Consider the following 24,237-nt stretch of genomic DNA (forward strand, 5'->3'; position numbering starts at 1 on the left):
CAGCGATGTGTGAAGGTCCTTCGGCAATTGCGTTTGCGACTGGGCATTTTGTATTTGCATCTAATACATAAACATAATGCGTTAATTTAAAAGTATATTCCGGCCACAAGCGAAAGATGCCTCAAAAAAGAAAGATGGCAAAAAATACGAAAAAATATGCAAACATTTTTGTTGGTCGGTAATCAAATTTGCAATGTGTTTTATTTTTTTTTCTATGTGCTGCCCAGCTTCTTCTTTAACTTTGTGAAGCGTACACAAAAAAAAATGTAAAATATGAATTGCTACGCAGTTTTCCCCAAGGATGTTGTTTTTTCTTCTTTTTTTATTTTGAATGTGTTTGCAAGACCACAGGACATGAGCGATACACAAATAAACAAATGATGTAAATTTCATTTGCACATTTCGCATTTGGCATTTGGCATTCAAGTGAATTTCAGAATATGAAAAGCCGCATAAACAAATTACAGTTATTTATAATGCTGGACTGGGTATAAATGGAAAAACCAGAAATCCCAAAAACTATCCCCCCGAAAACTCTGCTCAAAGCAGCGGAAGGGGAAAATAACTTTCATCGAAGGCCTCATCGAATTGGATTTGCAAGTTTGGAAAGTTCAGCATTATTATGGACATTTGCATGTATTTCACATTTATCAAGCCTCTTAAATGTCATCCCATCCCGAGACTAGACATTAAAAACCACTTTTCACCAAATAATCAAATCAATTTCGAAACGGAACAAAAATGTGTCAAAATATATATTTCGTGCTCACGCACAAAAAATGTCAATATCAATTTTAGGGACATTCGTTAAGTCCTTCACAGGAAATGAATGAATGATTTGGTTTTAATTTAATGGCATCCAACGGGCAGGTGCTCCGAAACTTTAACTGGGATTCGTTTGAATGACAGACGCAGATTTGACAGATTTGAGAACTCAAATTAAACAACATTTTCGTGACGATGTGGAGTGGGAATATATTTGAATATTATGTAATGCAATATGTACAAATTTTTGCTTCTATCCCAGGTCTGTTTTAAAAAGATTTCAATTCGTTTTGATGTATTTTATTCTATGCAGACTTAACTTATCTAGTTTTATTTAATTTATATTTTGAAATATTATATATTTTATATACAATTTCTTAGTTGTTAGAAACTTTGAAGGTATCCTTATCAAAAATAAAATTTTTTAAAATTTAATAACTTTGAGTTATTTTTCTTTATAAAAAGAAACAAAATGTTAAACCACATTTATTTGTGTTATATTGATATTTTAAAAATAAATTGAATCTAGTTCGTATTTGTACGATTTATGCTTCTATCTTTAAGAAACACAAAAAAAGAGATTTTCAATATATAATCCTTACTTTTGCTAAATTTAAAAAAAAATCAGAAAACGTTTATAATACAGCAACTATATTACGGTTACAATCAGTAAGGTTATTTATTCCGCAGCCAGGTTGCGATTTTTTTTATAACATTATATCTGTTGTCATTGAGACTCGTTAAACATTTAAATTAGCATATTAATAGGTTTGATAGCGTTAGTTATTGAAGTTCAGTATTGGCAGTCTGATAGAGGGCAACCCCTCAACCCCCACACTCCCCCACAACATAACAGCACACACATGGATGGATGCATGGGCTAGTTGACTGCCGCAGAGGGCACTCGGGGGTGCCATAAAAAATTCACACAACAGCAATTTTGCAGTTAGCTGCTTCTCGAAACAAAACGAATCAACGCAAGTGATAGACCAGGAAGTCAAGGCCCCATCCATCCATCCATCCCTGTAATGTCCTAGCCCATATCCATTCCCAATCTCACTCCCCCGCATTTGGAATGCTCATTCCAATTTTGATTCCCAACGATTAAAATTATGCAAACACATTATGAAGCAAAGTCCCGGGACTACGTTGCCGTAGACCTTACGCCGTAAACACTCAATATTTGTTGCCGCAAGAAAGATTTTACGGCCCCGAAAAACAAGCACAAGCAAATCGCTTAGCTATTTTCTATGCAAATTACTGAATTACCCAGAAAGCACTAACAGATCCAATAGATAACGACTTCAAGCACTTTAAGATATGGAATGAAATAAAGATTTCTTTAGTGCTGGGTAAACTCAAATTTCTTTTGATAGGCTGCTACTCTATGAGCAATTAATGATTTACTGAGTTTCTAAGTCAATTTATGCTGCATGGAATATTTTTAAAATATCAGATACCGCACATATATATTTTTGACTTAGAGTTAAGAACCTGATTCACTAATTGATTGTCAATCATATTGAGAAATGTTTGTGTATGAGAAGTCTTTTTATGAACTTTCCTATTTGTTGTATTTCGTTTTTGATTTTAAATAATGTAAACAAGTTTAAAAGTAATTGTTTTTAACATTGTCTTGATACTTATTATTAAATCTCTCACTGTCATTAATTTTTTTGCTTTTGCTCAGACTCTATTTCGATTTTTTTTTTAACTTTTTATGACCTTAAAACATTTTGTTAAAATAAAGAGAACTAGGAAGTTTTTACCATCAATAAGTAAAAAGCTTCACCGGACGTCTTCATAAAAATGATATGTAGTTGAAACCATTCAACAACTTTAAGCAAGACATGAATAGGAAAACCCTTAAACACAGATGTATCATATAAATAATGTAAGATTAAAAAGAAAGGGCAATTGCTCAAATTGTTTATCAAACATGACACGAACACATTGAATGTGAAGTTTAAAAAGTAATCTTTCAGGGACTCTGTTTTAAATTTAATTGTAAAAATTATTTTGCTTCACGAAGTTAATATATTATATTTAAAAGAAAAGTAAATTCCATTGATATACAGATTCATCTGTCGTCTTCGTAGAGTCGATATGTAGTTTAAAACAATTTCAAACTTTAAGCAAGACATAAAAAGGCAAATCCTTGAACACAGTTGTAACATATAAATGAGGTGAGAATAAAAACAGAGGACAGTTGGAGAACTCCATTCACAGGCATGGCAGAAACATATTGAGTGGAGGAGCGTATATCTAGGAGAGTATGTAGCAAGGAAGAGTGTGACTAGGGATTGTGGTTAGGAGTGCAACAAGGAGTATGGGACTAGGAGTGTGTGGCAAGGAAGAGTTTGAATAGAAGAGTGTGTTAACTAGGAGTGTGTGACTAGGAGTATCTAATTGTGAGAGTGTGGAGTGCAAGGAGTGCGTCTATGTTGTGTGCTGCCTATTCGAGTGTCCATTTTTAATTAACACTTTGACAATTTGACGCGAAATGCATTTTGTGTGGTCGAACTAATGCCTGAAGTGCGAGTATTGCAACAGCAGAAACTGTGAATGTGAGTGCGAGTATGAATGTGAATGCGAATGCGAGTGTGACTGCATTCCGATGAGCTGCGACTCTATTGCAGTCATGCCAGGATGCGAGTGCGTTGAATGTTTAGAATGCGATTGACGTGTCAGAGTGAACTCGCAACGCAGACAGCGGACAGAGGGAGTTGCGCATGTGGCAGTTGCAACACACGGTAATGGCTGGCAAATTCTGCATCTAATGCCACACATAAAGGGACGTCGCCCATGCCACCGACTAATAAATGTTGCATGCGCCTGTGTAACCCAATTACCGTTGCAAATTACTCACACTTCACAATGAAAGAGGGAAGAGTGGGGCCAATGCCAAGTGTTGTTGCAAGCCCCCAAACAAAAAAGGGGTGCACAATAGAAGGGGCGAGGGAAATGAGGCGAGACTCTGCCTCGTAGACTCGCTTTGCATAATTGATGACAAATTGAAATCATGTTAATGTTGAGTGTCTATCTGTGTGTGTGTGTGTGTGTGTGTGTGTGTGTGTAGGAGTGTGTCTATGTGTGAGCAGCCATAAAAAGTATCGATATTTATTGCAATCACTAAAGCCAAACTCTTTGACTGTGCTTAGGCCAATTGTTACTGACCATTGACCATAAATTCATCAAGAAGCCAAAATCAAATTGCCAATGGATCAATTTGTGGTTGTCCGTGCTTAGCCCGACGTCCGCCTCTCCCAGAGGACGTATTTGGTGGTCGTAAATCGAAATGAGCATCACATAAATTTTCAATTGGTCAACTTGGAAATGGAAATGGAACTTAACGTGTTTGGAAAATGCAAATGCATTCTCTTTAACTACGTTGACTGAGGGATTCAAGTGATAACCAAATAATATAAAAAAATAAACTTAATGCGAAAGCAGCTTGACGTAAATCTAAAATCTATAATTGTCTTTTGCATATTCATTTATAATATGGCAAACCAGATTTATATTCATAATCATGATGGCAGAGGCTATAATAAATAGCATGTAGAATTCGGTGGAATCCAAGGCTACATTTATCAGAAATTGAAGATTTGCTTAATCTGTATTTAGTATATTCGAACCCACTTTCTAAATTGAAAGTCTTTTGCTATTATAATCTCTAAAATCAAAGACGGAGGCATGGATGCATAAAACAAAGTTTATCTGACACTTCTATGAATATTAATATAAAATATATTTAGAATAACATGCATGTGTACTTACTACACGATTGTTAAGATCTTAATTAACTTTGAATTGCGCATTGCGAGATAAAGTCAACAAAACAAGAGAAGAGGATGTTGAGGAGACCAATAAAACAAAAGAAAATCAACGTTTGAATTTATTATTATTTAAAAATAAGCTTAATAGGTGTTGTAGCAACTTTCTAAATCTTTAAATCTTCAATATCTGTAAAAAAACTGAAGAAGCGATGGGAAATATTCGTTTCTTAAACGATTTGAAACAAATATATGTGAGGAAGCTAACAAACGGTCGGGGAAAAAACAATTAATAAGAAAATTAACTTAATATACTGATAAAATACTAAAATATATCGATATACTACTGCCAGCTAAATATACCATAGAGCCCAAAAATAGGTTTTTTCTATTCGCTCGGTCAAGAGTAAGAAGAAATGGGTAAAAACTTTACAATATTATATTTATTTAAAAAATAAGACGAGCAAGAAAGCTACAGTCATGTAAGAGAAACCATGACATCAAATTTTCCAAATTATTATACCGAAGAGATACTAAAATATACCAAAAAATATAACACTCAAAAATATACTTTAACACTATAAAAATGCAGTGAAAAATATATCAGATAACCAAAGCAATGAAGAACTGGCAGCTGGAATTCTTTAATTTTTTGTGGAGTGGACATGAAATAAAATAATAAATTGGGATACATCGTGTCGCTACCAAATATTTTACCTATTTGATTTTACGAGTACGCTTTAACTTGGTTTCCTTTTTAACTAGTTGTAGAACATCTCATTGTCAGTTAGTTGGCCTTCGATTACAAATATTATATTTTTTCTATTCCGATTGTCAAAATCTAAATTTCAAAATGTACGCAACAAAGGCTCCCGCCATTACGCCAGCGGAGCTGATTAGCAGTCTGACGCTGTCGGACGATAAAGAGCTGGATGACCAGATCAAGAACTGGATCATGTGGGACAAGAATGCGGCGACATTGCAGCAAGTTGTCGATGCTGTCAAAGAGCAGGATTGGGAGGCATTGCGCACTCGACTCTGTCGCTACAATTACTTTGGCACCGCAGGCTTGAGATCTGGCATGCGAGCTGGCTTCGATTCGATCAACGATCTGGTGACCATACAAGTGGGCCAAGGGCTGAGCGAATACCTACAAGAGGTGTATCCCAATGTGGCCAAGCGAGAGTCACAAGGTGTCGTGATTGGTCACGATGGACGCTACAATGGCAAACGTTTTTCCCAACTGCTGGCCGCTGTGTTTCTCAATAGTAACTTTAAGGTTTATCTATTCAATCGCATGACACCCTCTCCGATGATTTCGTTTGCTGTGAGTCATCTACGTTGTCTAGCCGGAATTGCGGTGACAGGATCGCACAACCCGAAGAGTGACAATGGCTTTAAGATTTACTGGAGCAACGGTGCTCCGATTCTGACCCCACACGATAAGAACATTATTGCGGCCATGATGAAGCGATTGGAGCCGTTGCCCTCGTCCTGGGATCTCTCGATACTCGATGACCATGCACTGCTCATCGATCCATTTCGCGAAGTCTATCCCGCCTACTATGAGACCATGAAGCAGCTAATCCCGCCTGAGTATGTGGAGACAAATGAGTGCAGTCAGCTGAGATTCGTCTACACAGCGCTGCACGGGGTCGGATTTCAATATGTGCGCGAGGCATTTTATCAGGCGCGTCTTAAGCCGCTGATACCGGTGATGCAGCAAAAGGATCCCGATCCGGATTTTCCCACCATCAGCAGCCCCGATCCAATTGGTAAGCTGATATACATATATTATTAATTGAATTGTTGTAAAGCATAATTTCATGGCAGATGGCAAAGATTCCTTGGCGCTGGCCTTAAAGAAGGCGAATGACGAGCATTGCACCATCATACTCGCCAATGATCCGGATGCAGATCGTCTGGCTGTTGCCGAATTGAATCCCAAGGGCAGATGGAAGCTTTTCAATGGAAACGAGCTGGGCGCCTTGCTTGGTTGGTGGGCACTGGAGAGCTACAAGATGCGCACCAGCAAACCGAATGTGTATAACTGCGTGATGCTGTCCACCACAATCAGCTCGAAGATTCTGGCTGCCATGGCACGAGCCGAGGGTTTCACACATGTGGAAACTTTGGTGGGCTTCAAGTGGATGGCTAACAAGGCCATCGAACTGCAGGGATTGGGACGCACTGTGCTGTTTGCCTTTGAGCAGCCCATTGGCTACATGTTCTCCACCATGGTGGCGGATAAGGATGGCATCAATGCCGCCTGCCAGGTGGCTACCATGGCCAGCCACTTGCGCACAACTCGTAGTGTAACGCTGATCGAGAAACTGCGCGAGATCTATGACACTTATGGCTTTCATGCCACCATCAGCAATGGCCTCACCTACGACAGTCACACAAAGATGACGAATATGTTTAATAAGTTGCGCAGCTACGAGGACAATATGCCCGGTACTTATCCCAAGTGCATACTGAACGGTGAGTTTGAGGTGAAGTATGTGCGTGATTTGACCACAGGCTTGGATACTTCGCAATCGGATAAGAAGACACGCTTGCCACACACGCCCAACAAGCAGAGCATCACTTTCACCTTCAACAACGGCATGTGGATCGCATTTCGAGACAGCGGTAGCCAACCTAAGGTCAGGTACTATTCGGAGTTATTTGGGCTGCCCGAGGAGAAGGATTGGGACGAGATCAGCGACACGCTGCGTCGCATGACCGACGCTGTGCTCGCCGAGTTTATACGACCATCCGATTATGGCATGTATTAGCAAAACTATACATACGTATAGTTATCATAATGAAATGAAGTAACTATGCTTACAATATTAAGCATAGTTTGTGCAAATGTTACGCTGAACTTTATTCTTGACACTAAAATGATCTGCTTGAGATATTAAATTTAAGCAATGTTAATGGGTGTGCGAAAGAGCTGCGAGTACCAATACATCAGTATATCCAATGTTATCTAGTATATGTAAATTATCAGTGATCTTTTCGTCAGTCTTCTACATTCTACGATCATGTTTATCTTGATTCTAACTTTTAGACTATCATGGATCACTCTTTACACTCCTTTCAACTCAAGGAATATATCTTTCTTTGATTTATTAGGATTATTTATAAGCTGATTTGATCTACAATTTTTTTTTTGAGCAATGGAATAAATTATACATGGAATAGTAAATTTTATAACACGAATAAAAACATAACAAAATAAATATATCAAAATTTATTTACTTTTAATACTGATCGGGTATTGGATAATTTATTGTAAGGCAATGCAATATGCAAACAAGTTTGGAAATTAAGTATACGCCATGATTTATGTATTCCTTATACTTTAGTGTATACACTAGATCAACATAGACAAATATGGCGAAGCAGTGCAATTCTGCAAAGTAAGCAGTAGCTTTTGTCATCGTCAGCATATTGTTCGCTCTCGAAAGCTAGTTGCTGCAGAGTGAAAACGATAAGGCAAAGAAACTTGCGTAACTGTGTTAACTGTGCCTAGTACTGAAAATATACAAAGGATACGCTATTGTCCTGTCTGTCCTTATGTAATCGCATCAAGATTCCTCTAAGCAAAAGTAAGAAACGTCGACAGCTCATTAAAGTGTCGGGAATGGCGTTGCGGGGGCCACAGAAGGCCAATTATGTGTACAGGCAATTGCCCTATGTGGCCTGTCAAGGCGTGGGAGGAGGGCGTGGGGGTGTTGCAAAGTTGTGTGTGTGTCTGTGTGTGTTTGCCTTGGAGCATATATAACTGTAGATACATCTATGCGAAAGTATCTGGCAAGACAAACACTGAAATTTTATAGTTCGCTGCCTAATTGCACTCTGGGGGAGTTTGAGTTTGCTTTTTTCTCTTCTCTCCTCTCTCTCTCTCTACTCTTTGCCACAACTTGTAATCGCTGGCGATTGTATGAAATCAGCAAGTCGGAAATATAATGGAAACCGTGATTAAGACCAAGAAGAATAAAATTGAGAATTAGAGTAAGAGACAGACAAAAGTCTCATATGCAACTGGCTGGCAATTTATGGGATGCGAAAAGTCTGGGGAGTCGGAAATAATGTGGGCGTATTTGTTTTGGTTTTCAGGTCAAACGGAATATTTCAATAGCTTAAAATGAAGAAAGTCATGCGTGGCAAACAGGTGAACAGGTAAACATTGTGGGTTCCCAAAGGTCGACGCCAAATTCAACTTGCAAGTCAAATTTGAAGGCGAACCGAATGTTAAAAGTGAAGGAAGAGGAGGGAGAAGAGAGGAGAAGGAGCTGGGCAACAAGGTTGGTTTTGCTGGGTGGCTGTCTTCTGTCAGCCATTAAATTTCCCCAAAATACAAACTGGAAAAATATCCAACGCACACGTATTAAATATTAATCATTGTCGACGAAGCAGCCCCATTTCCCCATTCCCCCGCATGTTGTGTGTGCGGGCGGGTTGCAGGTCTTATTTGGTTAGTGAAGAGACGCGAAGGTTAGTGCATTATTAAACACTGTTTATGCGACATTAGGAACATAAAAGGCGACCCGAAAACCAAACAGGAGGCGTAAATAACCAGAAACGAAACGTAGCGAAATGCAACGAAACGAGCTTCAACTTTAAACAACTAACAAATGAAATGAGACATCAGGCGTATCATATATCGTATCTACATATCCTTGAGCTGGGTATCCTCGCATCCCTTGCTGTGTTGCAACAATGGCATCTTAAATTCGCATTCGAAATGAGGCGCTGTTAAATTGATTACGTGGCACTTGCTCTCCTCTCTGCTCTCTGCTCTCCGCTCTCTGCTCACATCATCAATTTTCGTCCATATGCGCGAATCTGTCCTTGCCATCCGGTTAAGGGCTGCTCTCCTTCTCCTTCTCATCCACTTCGACTCTTTCATTGATTATGACCAGCATTGTTGAGCGGGTGGACGGGTGACTGACTCCTCCATCCCTCAATTGTAATTTTGTGAATTGACACTCGAAATTTGTGTGTTGCGTTAATTGCGAGCATTTGTTGACTTTGGTTACTTTTGCGGTTGCAGTTTTTCACTTGATTTCCACTAATTGGGATAAGCATCAGTTAACCATTCGGCGGGTGTGACCTTAGCCAAATAGGGGTTGTCCAACTGTTAGCCAAATCCTCTAATTGTAATTTGAAAATAATTCTATAAAATTTGGAAACACTTCATTTACGCGTGATTCAACAAACTTATGTTGTGAAAGTATTATATGCAGGTACACAACATATGTGCACTTGTGCATTTACTTAGTTTGAAAATGAAATTATATTTATTTTTATATTTAAGTTAATATTAAAAACTAAATTTAAATATTAATTACTCTACCATCTTAATTCTTGGATTTCTGTTTGGATCAATTAAGATATTATATAGTATTTGATTCGTTATCTTTATACTGACGTTTTAAACTTGTCGCTTAATTCTCAGAAAGCGCAACTATTTCTTTTGATTATAAACCAATTACGTTATATTTAAATTATAGTTATCTAATAATGAAAATAATTCAAAAATGTAAAAGGAAGGAAAAATCGTGCTTAAATCTAAAATAAAATCTTGAATTACAACATTCGCACTTTCAAAATTTTAATATTTCTTGTTTTTGGAAACAAGAAAAAATTGAAATTGAAAGCTTTTCGATCTAAAAACCAGATTAACCAATTTTATTACAATGAGTGTAGAATGAAATCTTGATGTAAGATTTTAAGATTTTTTCAAACTAAAAATCTTGTTTCAAATTTTTTCTTTTAAAATCGAAAAGTTTTTAAAACAAGGGTTGCAATCTACTTTTAAATATATATTCTTTTCTCTCTGTGTATACAAAATAGTTAAATTTAAGAATTTCATTCATTTTGAATTATTTATTTATTTATTAAGGGTATAGACTATAAATTAATTTATAACCTAGCGTAAATTTACTGCGCTGGCTGCTTTGGCTTTGGCTTAATTTTAAATTAAATATCGATGATCACAAAGACTTATATGTTGATTTAAACAATAATATTTTAATACAATATATGGCATCATAACTTGTATGTGGTATTCAGAATCATACTTTAAATTAAGAGCGAAGAAGTGGAAATCTTTCTTTAAATGTATCTTTAAATTTAAATAAATCTAAAGATTGTCATATTATATTGTAAGTGAATACGAACTTTTGAAATATATTTTTGAAATTAATATTGTATACCTTAAATTATTTTATAACTTAGAGCTACAATAACCATCGATACCATTTATATTTACAACAGTTTCTTTTCGATCTGCACAATTTGACTGACTATCAAACTATATTTCAATATAGAGACAGCTTGGCAAGTAATCGAATGTAGGGGGAGTTCCGATATGGCAATTAGATTTCAATGCATATTTCATGGCAGCTGCAAGGATCTCCTGCTCTCTGATACTCTTGTCCTCCCTATCTGACTTTATGTTTATGCCTTGATTTGTTTCCACTGTTGTTGTTGTTGTTGTTCTATTCTATTATTGTTTGCACTTTTGTCGCATAAAAATGACAACAAATTAGTTTGACTGCCGCGTGGTTTCCCGCTGTGTTTTTCACAGTTTTCTTGTTGTTGTTTTTCCACTTTTTATGCGCTCTGAGTTCTGCATTCTGAATCCTCGTCCTTGAGTGTTTGGCAGTCAAACCCGGACAATAAATTATTGTGGATGCTGCTGCTCGAAACTTCCGATTGCAAAGGTATCATTGAGCAACCCTCACACCCCTGGCACTAGCTGGAAGGGGAGGGGAATGGACAGGAGTGGAAACGGGAGTGAGAAGGGTGCTTGGGCGTGAGGCGCTGCCGTCGACGACGTGTTTGATTAGCTTTATTAAATATGCAAACAATGAAATTTTTGTTTTGTTTTTGTTAAAAAAAGTGGAAATTTTTTCGACAATTCAATTAAAGGCGCACGGAGAGCAAAAACGAATTTAATTTTAATACCATTGTTGAACCCCACAGAGGAAGATATCCACCAAAAAAAAAACTTAATGCACTTCCGTTTTTTTCTGATGTTTACCGTCATAAATAAAATGTTGCAGACAAATTTTGATGTACCCAAAACACCAAAAAAATGAAAACCAAGCAAAGGAAGTATTCAGATTTATGAGGCTAATGAATTATTTAAAAGCAAAACAGAAGTAAAATAATTTAATGTGCAAAGTGTATTAAATTGAAAGCAATTAATAAATAAAATACAGGGTATATTTTTGCGTAAAGACAAAGTCAGAAAATGGGCTGTTACCATTAGATTGAGCTTCTGCTAGTGCAAAAAGAGCCAAAGCACCAATAAGAAGCAACTGCGACAAACGGCAAGAGCGAGACTTAATGTGCGATAAGAGAGCAGTTCAAAACTCGAAGAGAACGCTTTCAACGCACGCACTGCTTTATCGATGCGTGCACTGCTTTGTCAGTTCAAGGTGCCGCAAGTGGTCAATGGCAAAAAGCTTTGTACTCTGCAATTGCTGAAGCGCAGTTTAGGGGATTACATTTAAATTAGAAATCACATCTTTATGATTAATAAAACTTGTTTTATTGCGATTATTATAAGCAAATAATCATAACTTTGCACAGCTGAGCAAAAGTCACCAACTGAATTTGAATTTCCTACTTATATTTCTCATTTGTTTTTTTTTTCCGTATTTTTCCTTGTCTTGTGCCTGACATTGTCAACCTTTTCTGCGTCGTCGAGTGGGTGGATGAATCGAAATTCCTCTGGGACCGTCAACCGAAATCCAAATACGTTCTCAACTAGACATGTGTCCATGCGAGTGTTGTCCATATGTAGATATCTACTCAACTCAAACTGGATGCTGTACTTTTGGGTCAGTTTCCACCCTTTGAGGCCGAGACTGGTCAAAAAGGGATGCATTCACCGTTCGTTTAACTACCCAAAAAGAATAACAAGTAACTAAATGTGAGAAAAGTGCACATATTGTACATAACGGTTCATTAACAACATACATTAAATTTGACAACTTCAATTATTAGCTGGAATCATATTTCAAAAAATAACATATTTTCCAAAAAGAATGAGATTCGCTAAGCCATCTCATTATTTTTTAATTTTTATTTGGATGTCATTTATTTTTGCAAACATCTTATATTTCACTAAAGGATTATATTTTGTAAAGTTTATGAAAATTATCAGATTTAAGGGAATTTTAAATTAACTTTTTATCATAAGTTATAAATAAAAATAACAACTTCAATTACTATTTTTTTCCTTGTTGTTGAATGTTGTTTTGTGTTATGTAAATATTTTTTAAATCAAATTAATTTATAATATCTGTTGTGATAACAATACTAATAATCTATTAAAATTCAGCATAGGAAACTAAATATCACTCAATAAAAAACACTGCTTAAATTGAAAATATAATATTTGTGCGAAGGAAGTTATCTTGAGTTGGTGTTATTTTGAATGAACTCGATGCTAGTGTGCTGCTTCATTATTATTTTATTATTTATTATAATATATTTGCATTCCAAATTACTTTCTACACATCATTATGTATGATCATAACATTGGAAGAAAACTGTATCGTTTTTTCTTTGTCTTTTATATTTAAGAATTAAATCCTGGCTCGTGCTGTGATAATAACTGAGTGTAGTGAAGCGTTTAAGCATTTACCTGCTTGTATTCCTTTACATCTTGCCATTTTCGTACAGATTTTCAGTTCATCCTGTTGCTGACTGACTGCTTTCACTCCGTCCAGAGCTCAGCATCAGTTATTCCGGCAGCCAGTTAGTCAGAGTCCATCACAGTGGCAGGATTTATCGCGCAGTCTGAGTCTGAAGTGAGTGAGCATTGTTTAACAATTAAGGGAACAAGTTGTTTAACTTTGCCTAAACGATTTAAGTCAACAGGCAAGTGAAGTGCCGGTCGAGCAGCAAGCCTTGACTTCAACATCCTCTGTTTCTGCTCCTGCTCCAGGTCATCCTCCCACTCATCCTCATCCTTGTCAGCGACTCATCAGAATGCTGACTGCCTGGCTGGCTGGCTGTTGTTGCTTCCGCTTCCGATGATAACGTCGAGAAACAACTTCTGCCCTTGTTTTTTTTTTGGGCATGTTTTTTTCTGGCAAATGCTTTTTGCTTGTGCATCCGCATCTGCATCTGCAAATGTGTCCGCATCCCGAAAGGCTGCGCTGAAATGGCAAAAATTTGTCAGGCGACTTTCGTTGACGTTTTGTTGATTTGCTGCCGCTTTTTTCTCTTTGTTATACCCGCTACCCATAGGGTAGAAGGGTATTATAACTTTGTGCCGGCAGGAAATGTATGTAACAGGTTGAAGGAGGCATCTCCGACCCTATAAAGTATATATATTCTTGATCAGCGTCAACAGCCGAGACGATATAGCCATGTCCGTCTGTCCGTCTGTGTGTCTGTGTGTCTGTGTGTCTGTCCGTCCGTCCGTATGAAACACTGGATCTCAGAGACTATAAGAGATAGAGCTATAATTTTTTTTCGACAGCATTTGTTATGTTTGCACGCAGATCAAGTTTGTTTCAAATTTTTGCCACGCCCACTTCCGCCCCGCAAATCAAAAAAATCGAATAACAAGCGTAATTTTAAAGCTAGAGTTACGAATTTTGGTATATACAATAATTACTATAGTAGTTATGAATCCTGAACATTTGGTTGCGATCAGATAAAAATTGTCGAAGTTATTAAAGAAATTCTTTTGTATGGGCAAAAACGCCTACTTACTAGGGGTCTTAGTTACTTTGTCTGACAATCTGGTATATTGTGCCGTCTATGGTATATTTTGAATGCGGTACTATATCGATATACCACATATACCATTTGGTATATTTTTTTAGTATTTTTGTAGTATATTTGGTATATTTTGAGAAATATACCGCAAAATATATTGCTTTTATTCAAAATGGGTAACGGGTATCTCACAGTCGAGTACACTCGACTGTAGCTTTCTTACTTGTTTTTTTTTTGTGTTTGTGTCGCATTGCCTGTTTGTTGTTTTGCATTGGCTGTAGATTGGATGACTTGAGGCTGCCCGCCCACAGAGACTGCTGGATCGATTGGAGTGCAGAAACATCGATCCAATAATTAAATTCTCGCTCAGTCAATGGAATTAACTGTTGTCAATTATCCATGTGAGGACCTGCCGCTGCTTTCATGCCTCTAAATAGCAAAAACGCGGGGCCGTCTTGCTCTTAGCCGCCAATAAAATGTCACTTGGCCAGCCATAGTCATTGGCATCGGCATCGCAAACACAATCGGCGCTCGTGTCCGGCGGCAGTCGGCGCGCTGTGTTGAGTTTTGTGCACTGAATTTGGCATCGATTGGAATCGTATCGGATCTCTGGCCAGGTGGCGTCTTCTGCGGTGGCCTCGGACCACACAAGTTGCTTAATTTGTTGCGCTCCATGCCCCAACCATAGTCATACTACACACACAAGTTGTCTCTCCGCTTGACTCCCCATCAATCAGTGAGTTTGCTTGTGGCCCGCTTTTTGTCCCACCGCCAATCTCGTTTCATAAAAATTCAGAACACGAGCGACGCTATGCGCTTTTTGCGTACGCGACTGCGTATACCTCTCCAACTCTTCCAACTCCAACTCCAATTCCAACTTGTACACTCGTCGTATACGCGTCTTGCCCCCAGTGCTCATTTCTTTGAGCCGTCGCGTCGATGGGTTTTCTCTCTCTTTCTCTCTCTCTCTCTCTCTGCTACTGCTGCTGCTGCTTTGGTCATGACAGTTCCATCGCAATGCTCCTTGTTCCTCATTCCTTCCCCGTGCAACCAAGAAGCCAAGCAAAAGCAGATCAACTTGCGACACAACGCTCCAGTTTTTCACCTTCCTTTCTTTACTTGTATTTGCATTGCTTTTATGTTAGTCAAGTCGCAGTAGATTAAATATTATTGCATATATAGTACTACCTTCTTCGAACTCTACTACAACTTTCAATGGGATTAGCATTTCTAATTAAGGTGTCAGGCAGACGCAAGTAATGAAAGCACAAAATCAACCAAATCCATCACTTTCGATATTTTGATCAATATTTTTTGAAATGAATTTACTTATATGTGCAAATATCATATATAATCATTTTAATCTGAATTGATCTTCAAATTCCTTAACTATCTATTTATAATATTTTATTATTATTCTATATTTTTCCAATTCTATATTAGTTTTCTTTAAAATTAGCCCTTTTTAGTATGGTGCAAATAATTTGCTTTTAACTTGAAAACTAAAATGATGTTTATATAATTAAACACGCATAAATTGTTGTTAAATATTCTTTTCTGATTTTTTACTGCACATTCTCTTTGATTGTCTTTTGTTATGTTTTTTTTTTTTATTTACTTAGAGTCTGCTTGAGTCTACTAACCTCTTGTGCCATCATCGTCTGTGATGCGATCTAGCTTATTTTTAGTGCCTTTCGATGAGCAATATTTATAAGAACAAAGCACAATTAAATGCAAATTATAGCCAAGTTAAAGATTAGGTAATCACTTATTTTAGCTAAAACCACGTCAGTTCTTAAGACCTCTTCTTATCACCTGCTGAAGCCAGTCTCGTTTGAGTTTGATTTAATGCACACGCTAGTAAATTCATTACACTTTCACAATTACGTGGAATAAATTATAATAAAAGACGAGAAGCACTCACACACGATGGGGTTGAGTCGGAGCAGAGAGCAACATCTAAACGAATTAGCCGTAAAACCCCAACATAATCAAGTAAATTAATAGCTCTGCCAACAGGCAACAGAAAACAGACAAAACAAACCAAACGCACAAGGAGCAGGAGCTTGCGGAACCAAAGACTGTAGCCGAGATCAAAGTAATTAATTATAATAATTAAAAACTTTCGGAAAAGCCGTGTGGCAAGTCGACAAACCAGCGAAGTTGAGCAAAACTTTTCAGCATTTGCATGTTGAACGCGACGACAAGGAGAAGGAGATGTGACATCGTGGAGGAGGCGTGAAGGAAGCAGAAAAGGATTGTGAGTGTGTGGTGGCATTACGTGAAGGATGTGCGCTCGTGTGAGCTTGTTAATGTATACCCTGTTGATGTGTGAAGAGAGGGGTATATAAGGCGAAATATATATTTTATTTAATTTAACATTAGATTACACTTGTAAGCAGACTTTATTTATAAGATGAGAATATCACAGAAAAATTGGCAACCCTCTTCTTCCAGGTTATTGCGTAGTCGAGCTATCTTCACTGTTGAAAGATTGAAGTTGTGTTAAACTAAGACTTACAATAAGAAAATTTTATTTGGCAGGGTTTTGCAGTTTAGCTGAATTCACCATTGGCAGATTAATCTCATATTTATATGTAAGGATTGTCTATTCATCAGGTTTAGGATGCACCTTCACCTACTCAAACTCTTAGACCCTTTTCTTCCAGGGTATTTCACTGTCGAGTTGCCTTCACTATTGCCATATTAACTTGTTTGCTTAGCAATCTGTCGGGTTAAGCAGCTGCTCTTTGCTGGGTGGGCGCCAAAGTGCGTGCACCTGTTGAGATTTGGGCAATTCCCCAAGCAAATAACATATTCATATATTTTGTGCTGGCTGCAACAGCTTATGATTTGCATGCAACACGTCCCCCAAGTCCCTGGTTTGCTGCCTGCCACAGGCTAAGACCATTAGGCAAAGCCTTCATCTCATAGTTTGCCATTTGTCATCGTCGTCATACACACACTATGCGTAGTTTTAATCAACGCTAAGAGCCAACAACAGAGGGTTGGTTTTGTTTTTTTCGGAGGCGACATTCCGCTTGGCTAGCTAAATGTGTGCTAAAAGCATTTACCAACACTGGCTGCATACGCCCAACACACACGCCCACAAAGTGTGTGACATTGTTTGTGCTCAGTGGAGCAGGCGATGCACTTTTTGCGAGATTAAACAGCAGCTGAAGCGGCAGCAAACCTGACTGCAATCATGCAAAGTGTTTGCCAGCCAAAAGGTGCCCAACAAAGTGTCACGCCTACTAAAAACCAGAAGAAACAAGGAAGAAACCTACAGCGAGTGTGCTCGACTGTGAGATACCTACAACGCATATTCAATAAAATCAAAACAGAGCGGTATTATCATTGAAATATATCAAATTGAAATATAGAAAATATACCGATATACTACTGCATTCGTGGAATACCAGTTACCAAATTAATGTAATGAACAAAATATTGAAATAAAACAATATTTATATTTGGTATATCAATCTACTACAACATTCCAGTTATACCAGTGTGGTATTATCACTAAAATATACCATATTAATATATCAAAATGTACATTTGGTATTTCGATATACTAATATATTCACAGTATACCAATATCAAAATACTACTGCATCATTAAAAGTGTACCAGTGAGATATTATCGATATAAATATATATGGAATGGAATAGTATATACTTTTAGTACAATCACCATATAACATACCATAGAATACAAAATGTAAAAGATTGTAGACCAAGTCAACTTAGACTTGACTGTAGGCGATTTTTGCCATATAAAATTATTTCTTGAACAACTTCTAAATTTTTTTTGTTTACCAAATTTTCACGAATCATAAATACTAAAGTTGTTATTGGATAAGTCTCGCAGCCTTATCTTTGAAATCTAAATGCGCATAGTCTGCATACAACAATAAAATTGTCAAAAGAAAATTGTAGCCCAATTTCTTAAACTTTATGAGATATTCATATAAATAACCTGCTAGCTTGAAATGGTTATATCATCTCATCATCCGACTCTTAACAAGAATATATATACTGCATGGAGTCGAAGATGAATCCTTCCGAAATTCGCTTTTACCCATTAGTTAACAGATACTCCTATAAAAAGCAAAAAGCATGATATGTGATTTTTTTTTTGTGAAATGGAATTCTTATTACACTTCAAATTGACCAGAGAGGCCTTAAGGCTAGATTATGTAGTAAGTAGGCTTAGTTAGTCGTTGTAGTTTGCTTCTGCACCAATTGACCGTTGCTGTCGGTGTAACCTTGCGTCAACTGCTGCTTGATGTTGCCGGCAGCATCGATTGTGCCCGCCAAGGCGGTGAACTGATGCTGTGGCACTCCGCTGGCAATGCTGGCTGTGTTACCGCTCGAGAACTGGCCGTTGTTGGCGTACTGGCCATTGTTGTACTGACCATTATCGTACTGACCATTATTGTACTGACCATTGTTAGCATATTGACCGTTGTTGGAGTATTGAGCATTATTGGCGAATTGGCCAGAGGCGTATTGGCCAGTGGAATATTGGGCGGTGTTACCCGCTACGGATCCACTCGACTGCAAGCTGCTCACTCCGCTAGTTGGTGAATCTTCGCCGAAACGTGAGGCGAGAACAGGATTTCTGTAAATTCGAAAAATTTATTAAAATCGAATTAAAATTTCACTAACTTCAGCTGATCACTTACTGATACTGGTGTGAGGTGGCCTGGAAAGTTGTGGAGCCATCGGGATTTGTGACCGAATTCTGTGTAACAGTTTGCTGAATACCATTGGAGCTCGATGACGACGAGGACGACGAGGACGATGAAGTGAACACCTGACGGCGCAGACGACGCAGCAAGCGGGCACTCACGGGATGCACCTCCGACTGATGTCCCTCAGAGTCCAGGGTGTAAATGGCGCGTGGTACAAACTGACCCACCTCTGTAAAAGTATATAATATTAGTCAAATATAATGAAATTCTAATAAATATTCGAATAAATTAAGACAACAATAAAATGAAATTAAGATTTATCATTATTAAATAAGTGTATTGAATAATTAAATAATTTAAAAAAAAGTTTACTATATAAAATGTATTATGCTGACTAAGCGATTGCGTGAATAAACGATAAATGATTCAATGATGATACTGATTGAATATTTAATTCTAATAAAAAAACCGTCTGGTTTAATCATGAAACAAATTAGTAGAGAACTTGTTGACTGATAATCCGAAAAAAACGCTTTATTATACAAGTTTTGATTGTCAAACATTATTCGATGTGAACATGAATGTTCCACAGTTGAGTATTTATAAATTATGTTTGTTATTGAGTCTACATTCCAGTAATATGTGCACTGAATTTTTCTTTACTAGATAAAGAATACCAGAACAAAGCAATAACACTCTTCAGCACAATAAGACAAACATTTGACTTTGTTTGCCAATTATCTTTTCCTTTAACCAACAAGTTTCTGGAGATTTAAATATGTTGTATTCATCGCAGTCAACACCTTATGTTATTAACATTATTTCTATTAATATTTTTCTATATTTTTTTGATCAATCAACACATTAGCATACACACAGGTCTTGGGAGATGCTAATGACGAGTGGAGTCAAGCTGAAGATGATAATAACAATCGATCGTGTTTGTTTGCTTTTTGTTTTTCCCCCCAATGGCCAAAACGCGTCGCTAATAGACGATGATGTAATTGCGTATTTTGAAGGCAGCATCAGATAACTAACCAACTTTGCTAATTTAACTAAACTTTATTTTCTATCCGATGACGCATACGAAGTGGCGGCAAACACCTGGCACTACTTACCGGAAGCGGCGTGCACGACGGCGAAAAGGGCGAGAGCGATAATTGCGTACTTCATGATGATGATTTTCTCTATACACAGATCTATAAGAGTTCACAGAAAAACACAAAGAACACACACAGAATTAGTCAGCAGCAAGTTCCGAGTGAGAGAGTTCGGGGAGCGAGGGAGAACGACGACTCACAGAACGAAAGACTTAGGCGACGAACGTGTAACGTGGAGCGACAGTTAGCAGGTAAAGTTCCAAAGCGACTAAACTTACGCTGCCGATGCTGCCCGCTTTTATATGGAAATTTCTGTTGAGCTGACGTAGTGCGAATAATAAGAAGCAGAAGAAACTGCCAAGTCTCAAACCAGACTCAGACTCAACTTCAGACCCAAAGACATGCCCAGCAGCTGAAGCTGAAAAGCAAATACAAAAAAGATCTCAAGAATTAAAATGAAGATATCTTAGGCGCCGCAATGTGAATAAACTTCACGAACTCCCATTAAAAGGAGTCACAAATGCTGCTGATTCACATGTGTTTTTTTGGGGGTATATTTCCATGAATCCAGAAAATAATAATTAAAAAATCCCCATTTGAATTTCAGACAGACACAATTCGCATGATATGATAATAAATGTAGTAGAAAACATGCCAAACAAGATCTGAAATAGACGTCCGTTAATTTGGTTTATCTGGGGATTTTGTCAAACTCGATTTGATTTTACTTTTTCTCAAATTTTTTGTTTGTTTGTTTTTTGTTTCTTTTATTTTATTTTTTGTTTTTTGTTTTTATTATTGTTGGTCGTTAAAACTTGCTCAGGGCTTTGGGTTTCAGAGGCTCATCCACGTGAGGCTCTCTCGAGTGTATTGAAAGCAGTGTAAGGTCTCTTTTTGTGTTGTAGTAACCAAAGTGTGCCTCTTCTGACTGAGTGAGTGAGTTGAGTGTGAAGTGTTGGTGTGAGTATTGAGTATTCAATTTATTTTCGCTGACCTTATTCGTGGCTACTTTTCGTGCTCTTGCGGGCAATAACCTCGTTTGCACCCGCTCTTTGTCTGCAGTTTGAAAATGAATAAAAATTCAATCAATAAAAATGACATACTATGATTTTGCAGCCAAGTCTTCTTTTATTATTTTTGCAATTTATTTTTTGGCAAATGAAAACGTGCAGAACAAAAGTAAACAATGTGAAGATGATGGCGAGAGAGCTACATTATTTTCTCTTTTTTTTTTTATTAACATATCATATTGAAGTACCCTATATGTATAATTATAAAATCGAGTTACATAAGTGAACCACAAAACTGTAAAAATTTTCTCGCAATGTGAAAAAAACCAGTTTCTGAAATAAAAAACATTCAGATCAAAAAGACTAAATTATTAAAACTAAAAACATAAATCTGAAAAATTCTAATTTTTTAAATAAACATATAAATCTAGTATAAGTAAGTTGAATGCTGTTTTATAATAAAAATATTACAAAAAAAATAATAAAAAATAATGTTATATTTTATAATAAGATTTATGGTTTTAAAAGTATAGAAGTTTTCTCTTATTAATAAAAACGTGGTGTTAAAATCAAGATTTGATTTCTAACTTTGTTCTTGTCGAACTTTTTAGGTGATCTCGACTTTGAAACCTTTTTTCAGTGTATAGGAAGCAAAAGATCTAGACCAAAAAATACTCTTATTCAACTTAAAAGACGTCTCGTTTTGTGTCTCTCCAAACCAGCTCGATTCCAGATCCAGATAATAATAATCTAAACTCGATTATTAATCGTCACAATACTAATTAATAAATCGATTTACATGCTTACCACATTCAACTTCCAGCTTATAATATTATGCGAATTTATAATTAAATTATAAGTTGCTTATCATAGTCTACTTTATACAAACACACAACGGTACAGCAACTCCTGATGAACAAACAAAAACAATAATAATAAAAGAAACATCAGCAAGCTGCTCAACGTGTCACACATCAAGCGAAAACCAGTCAAAAATAAAACATTCGAGTCATCGCGAATGTTCCAACAACTCTCAGAGTTTTGATTCGAGCGTTGAATAACAAAGTCATTTCGGTTTTACTACTAGTATTAACTGATTTTGCCATTTCTTAACTTTCCCCTACCTTTTTATTGGAGCTGAAAACTGTGTTTGTCTGTCGAGACATTACCTCATTAATACTTTCATTCGCATTGGAGCCGAACTGCGGAATCTTTCCTATAATTTGATTTCAAATTTAATCAAATATTTATTTGTAACTGTCATTTGATTAATCTGACGACTTTCTTTGCTGAATTACTCTTATTTGTTTTATGTGTTTTTAGTTCAAAAAAATTATTCAGTGGTAAAATAAATTTGACAAAAATTGATTTTTTGGCAAAAATTGTTATACTAATTTAATGATTATTTTATATTATTTATAAGGCATAAATTCAATTAGAAAACAGTTTACATTAAATCTACTTAAATGAAATTAATTTTGAGTGTTGTTCAATACTAAATTTATAATCTAATTATATTATGTTATTGGCACGTATTCAGTGTTTTACTCAAATGACTTTATATTGCCAACATGTATGTAAAATTTAGATTCTCAGTGATTCCTAATAACCAATTAAACAGCTTTGAAACAGAGAAAAAAGGAAAAATAAAACGTAAATTGTTTACATGGAAAAACAATAATTTGATTAAAAATAATTTACATAAATCGACTACAAACCATTAATAATCGAAAACATATTAGTAGAGAATTTGTTGACATAGACTCGCAAATCTATTTGAGTTTCAATTAATCTAGGGTCTGACTTCTAGGGATTAACTGACTGCCAAAACAGCTGAGCAGGGAGATTATTGCAGTGTTCGATACAAATGATTACAAGACTGAATATTAGCAATTCGTATAGGATTATGTTTTTGAATTTTGCACACGTTTATGGCAAAAGATTAAATAAAAACGTTTCTGCAAATGGTGACAGGGCAGTTTTCATACGCCGACATTTTCCTTGTTTTTTTACTAGGAAAAACCAAGGAGGCAAAAACACACAAAAACGATTTATTATTTTTTGGGAAGTTGAGCAGTCGAGCAGTTGGTTGGCTGAGCACATTAATCATTTGTGTCCGAGATGTGGACACTGGCGAATACTCGTCAGCAGTAGCAGCAGCATTTTGGACAACATTTTGTGGGGCTTGCCAAAAAGTTTTGCGCCCTTGGTCGGTTCGTTTTGTTCGTGTTGAAATTACAAAAATTCTGTACAATGTGTTAAAAACCAAAAAACCGGGGCGAACCATAATAAAAACCAAAATAAAATATTTCATTCACACAGAGACAAACGGCATAAATTTCCTTTGAGAATAGATTCGTTTGCTTCGAGACAGACCGAGAGACATATAGACGGACGGACAGACAGACAGACGGTCGGTATAAAAAAATAAAACTTGCACTTTGATGATGAGCAGAGGGTGTCGTCGCCTGTTCCTGTCCTCCACTCCACGCTCCTCTCCTCTCCTGTCCGTTTCAGGGGCACTTGCGGCTCAAGGTGATTATGTTTGACAGCCGACCTGGGACAAAGTGCCCGGACATCTACGGGACATGGGTACTAAGTGCTAAACTCGAATTCGACGTCTCCAAATTGGCCGCAGCATTGTGATTTATTGGCTAACTCCAATTCTTGTCATTATATTTCATGCTACCCTTCCTCAAGCATTTAAATTGTTGTTGTAAAGGAATAAAAATATCCAAAAATTAAAAAGCATTTATAAATGTGTTTAATTTAATATTTAGGAGCATTTTTTATTTATTATAAAATTTCACTCTGTCAAATAATTTGAAAACTTATTTTGATCTCTATTCTAGATTCATATTGAATACATAATTAATACGAAATAAATAAATTATTAGGAAGAGTAGCATGAAATGACAAGAATTTAATCATTTCAGAGCTTGTTTTTTGAAATTTTTATTTTATTTGTGATAGACGCTCAATTAATTTAAGCAAATACATATAACTGGCAAATTGATAATTTAATACAAGAAATTAAAATCGATTAAAAAATTCACATTTATAAACGTATTTAAATTGCGATAAATATCAATATTCCCTAGAACTTGTTATTTATAGAAAGTGCAACTTTAATCTTTAAAAAATT

The 24,237-nt window shown here is 36.5% G+C and overlaps 2 protein-coding genes across 2 annotated transcripts; one reads left to right on the forward strand and one right to left on the reverse strand.

Annotated features, from left to right (window-relative positions):
* The first annotated feature begins 5,318 nt into the window (after positions 1-5,318).
* Positions 5,319-7,745, forward strand: LOC133842809 (glucose 1,6-bisphosphate synthase). Its single transcript, XM_062276061.1, has 2 exons — positions 5,319-6,316; positions 6,375-7,745. The coding sequence occupies exons 1-2, from the start codon at positions 5,395-5,397 to the stop codon at positions 7,319-7,321; spliced, it is 1,869 nt and encodes a 622-aa protein (XP_062132045.1). The 5' UTR covers positions 5,319-5,394; the 3' UTR covers positions 7,322-7,745.
* Positions 7,746-18,415: 10,670 nt separating this feature from the next.
* On the reverse strand, positions 18,416-20,455 carry LOC133844503 (uncharacterized protein DDB_G0271670). The gene is made up of 4 exons (XM_062278527.1): positions 20,283-20,455; positions 20,101-20,181; positions 18,974-19,211; positions 18,416-18,909 (listed from the first exon to the last, which is right to left on the reverse strand). The coding sequence occupies exons 2-4, from the start codon at positions 20,153-20,155 to the stop codon at positions 18,498-18,500; spliced, it is 705 nt and encodes a 234-aa protein (XP_062134511.1). The 5' UTR covers positions 20,156-20,181; positions 20,283-20,455; the 3' UTR covers positions 18,416-18,497.
* Between the last annotated feature and the right edge of the window lie 3,782 nt (positions 20,456-24,237).

This window comes from Drosophila sulfurigaster, chromosome 3 (genome assembly GCF_023558435.1).
Source record: "Drosophila sulfurigaster albostrigata strain 15112-1811.04 chromosome 3, ASM2355843v2, whole genome shotgun sequence".
In the NCBI taxonomy this organism is placed as follows: domain Eukaryota; kingdom Metazoa; phylum Arthropoda; class Insecta; order Diptera; family Drosophilidae; genus Drosophila; species Drosophila sulfurigaster.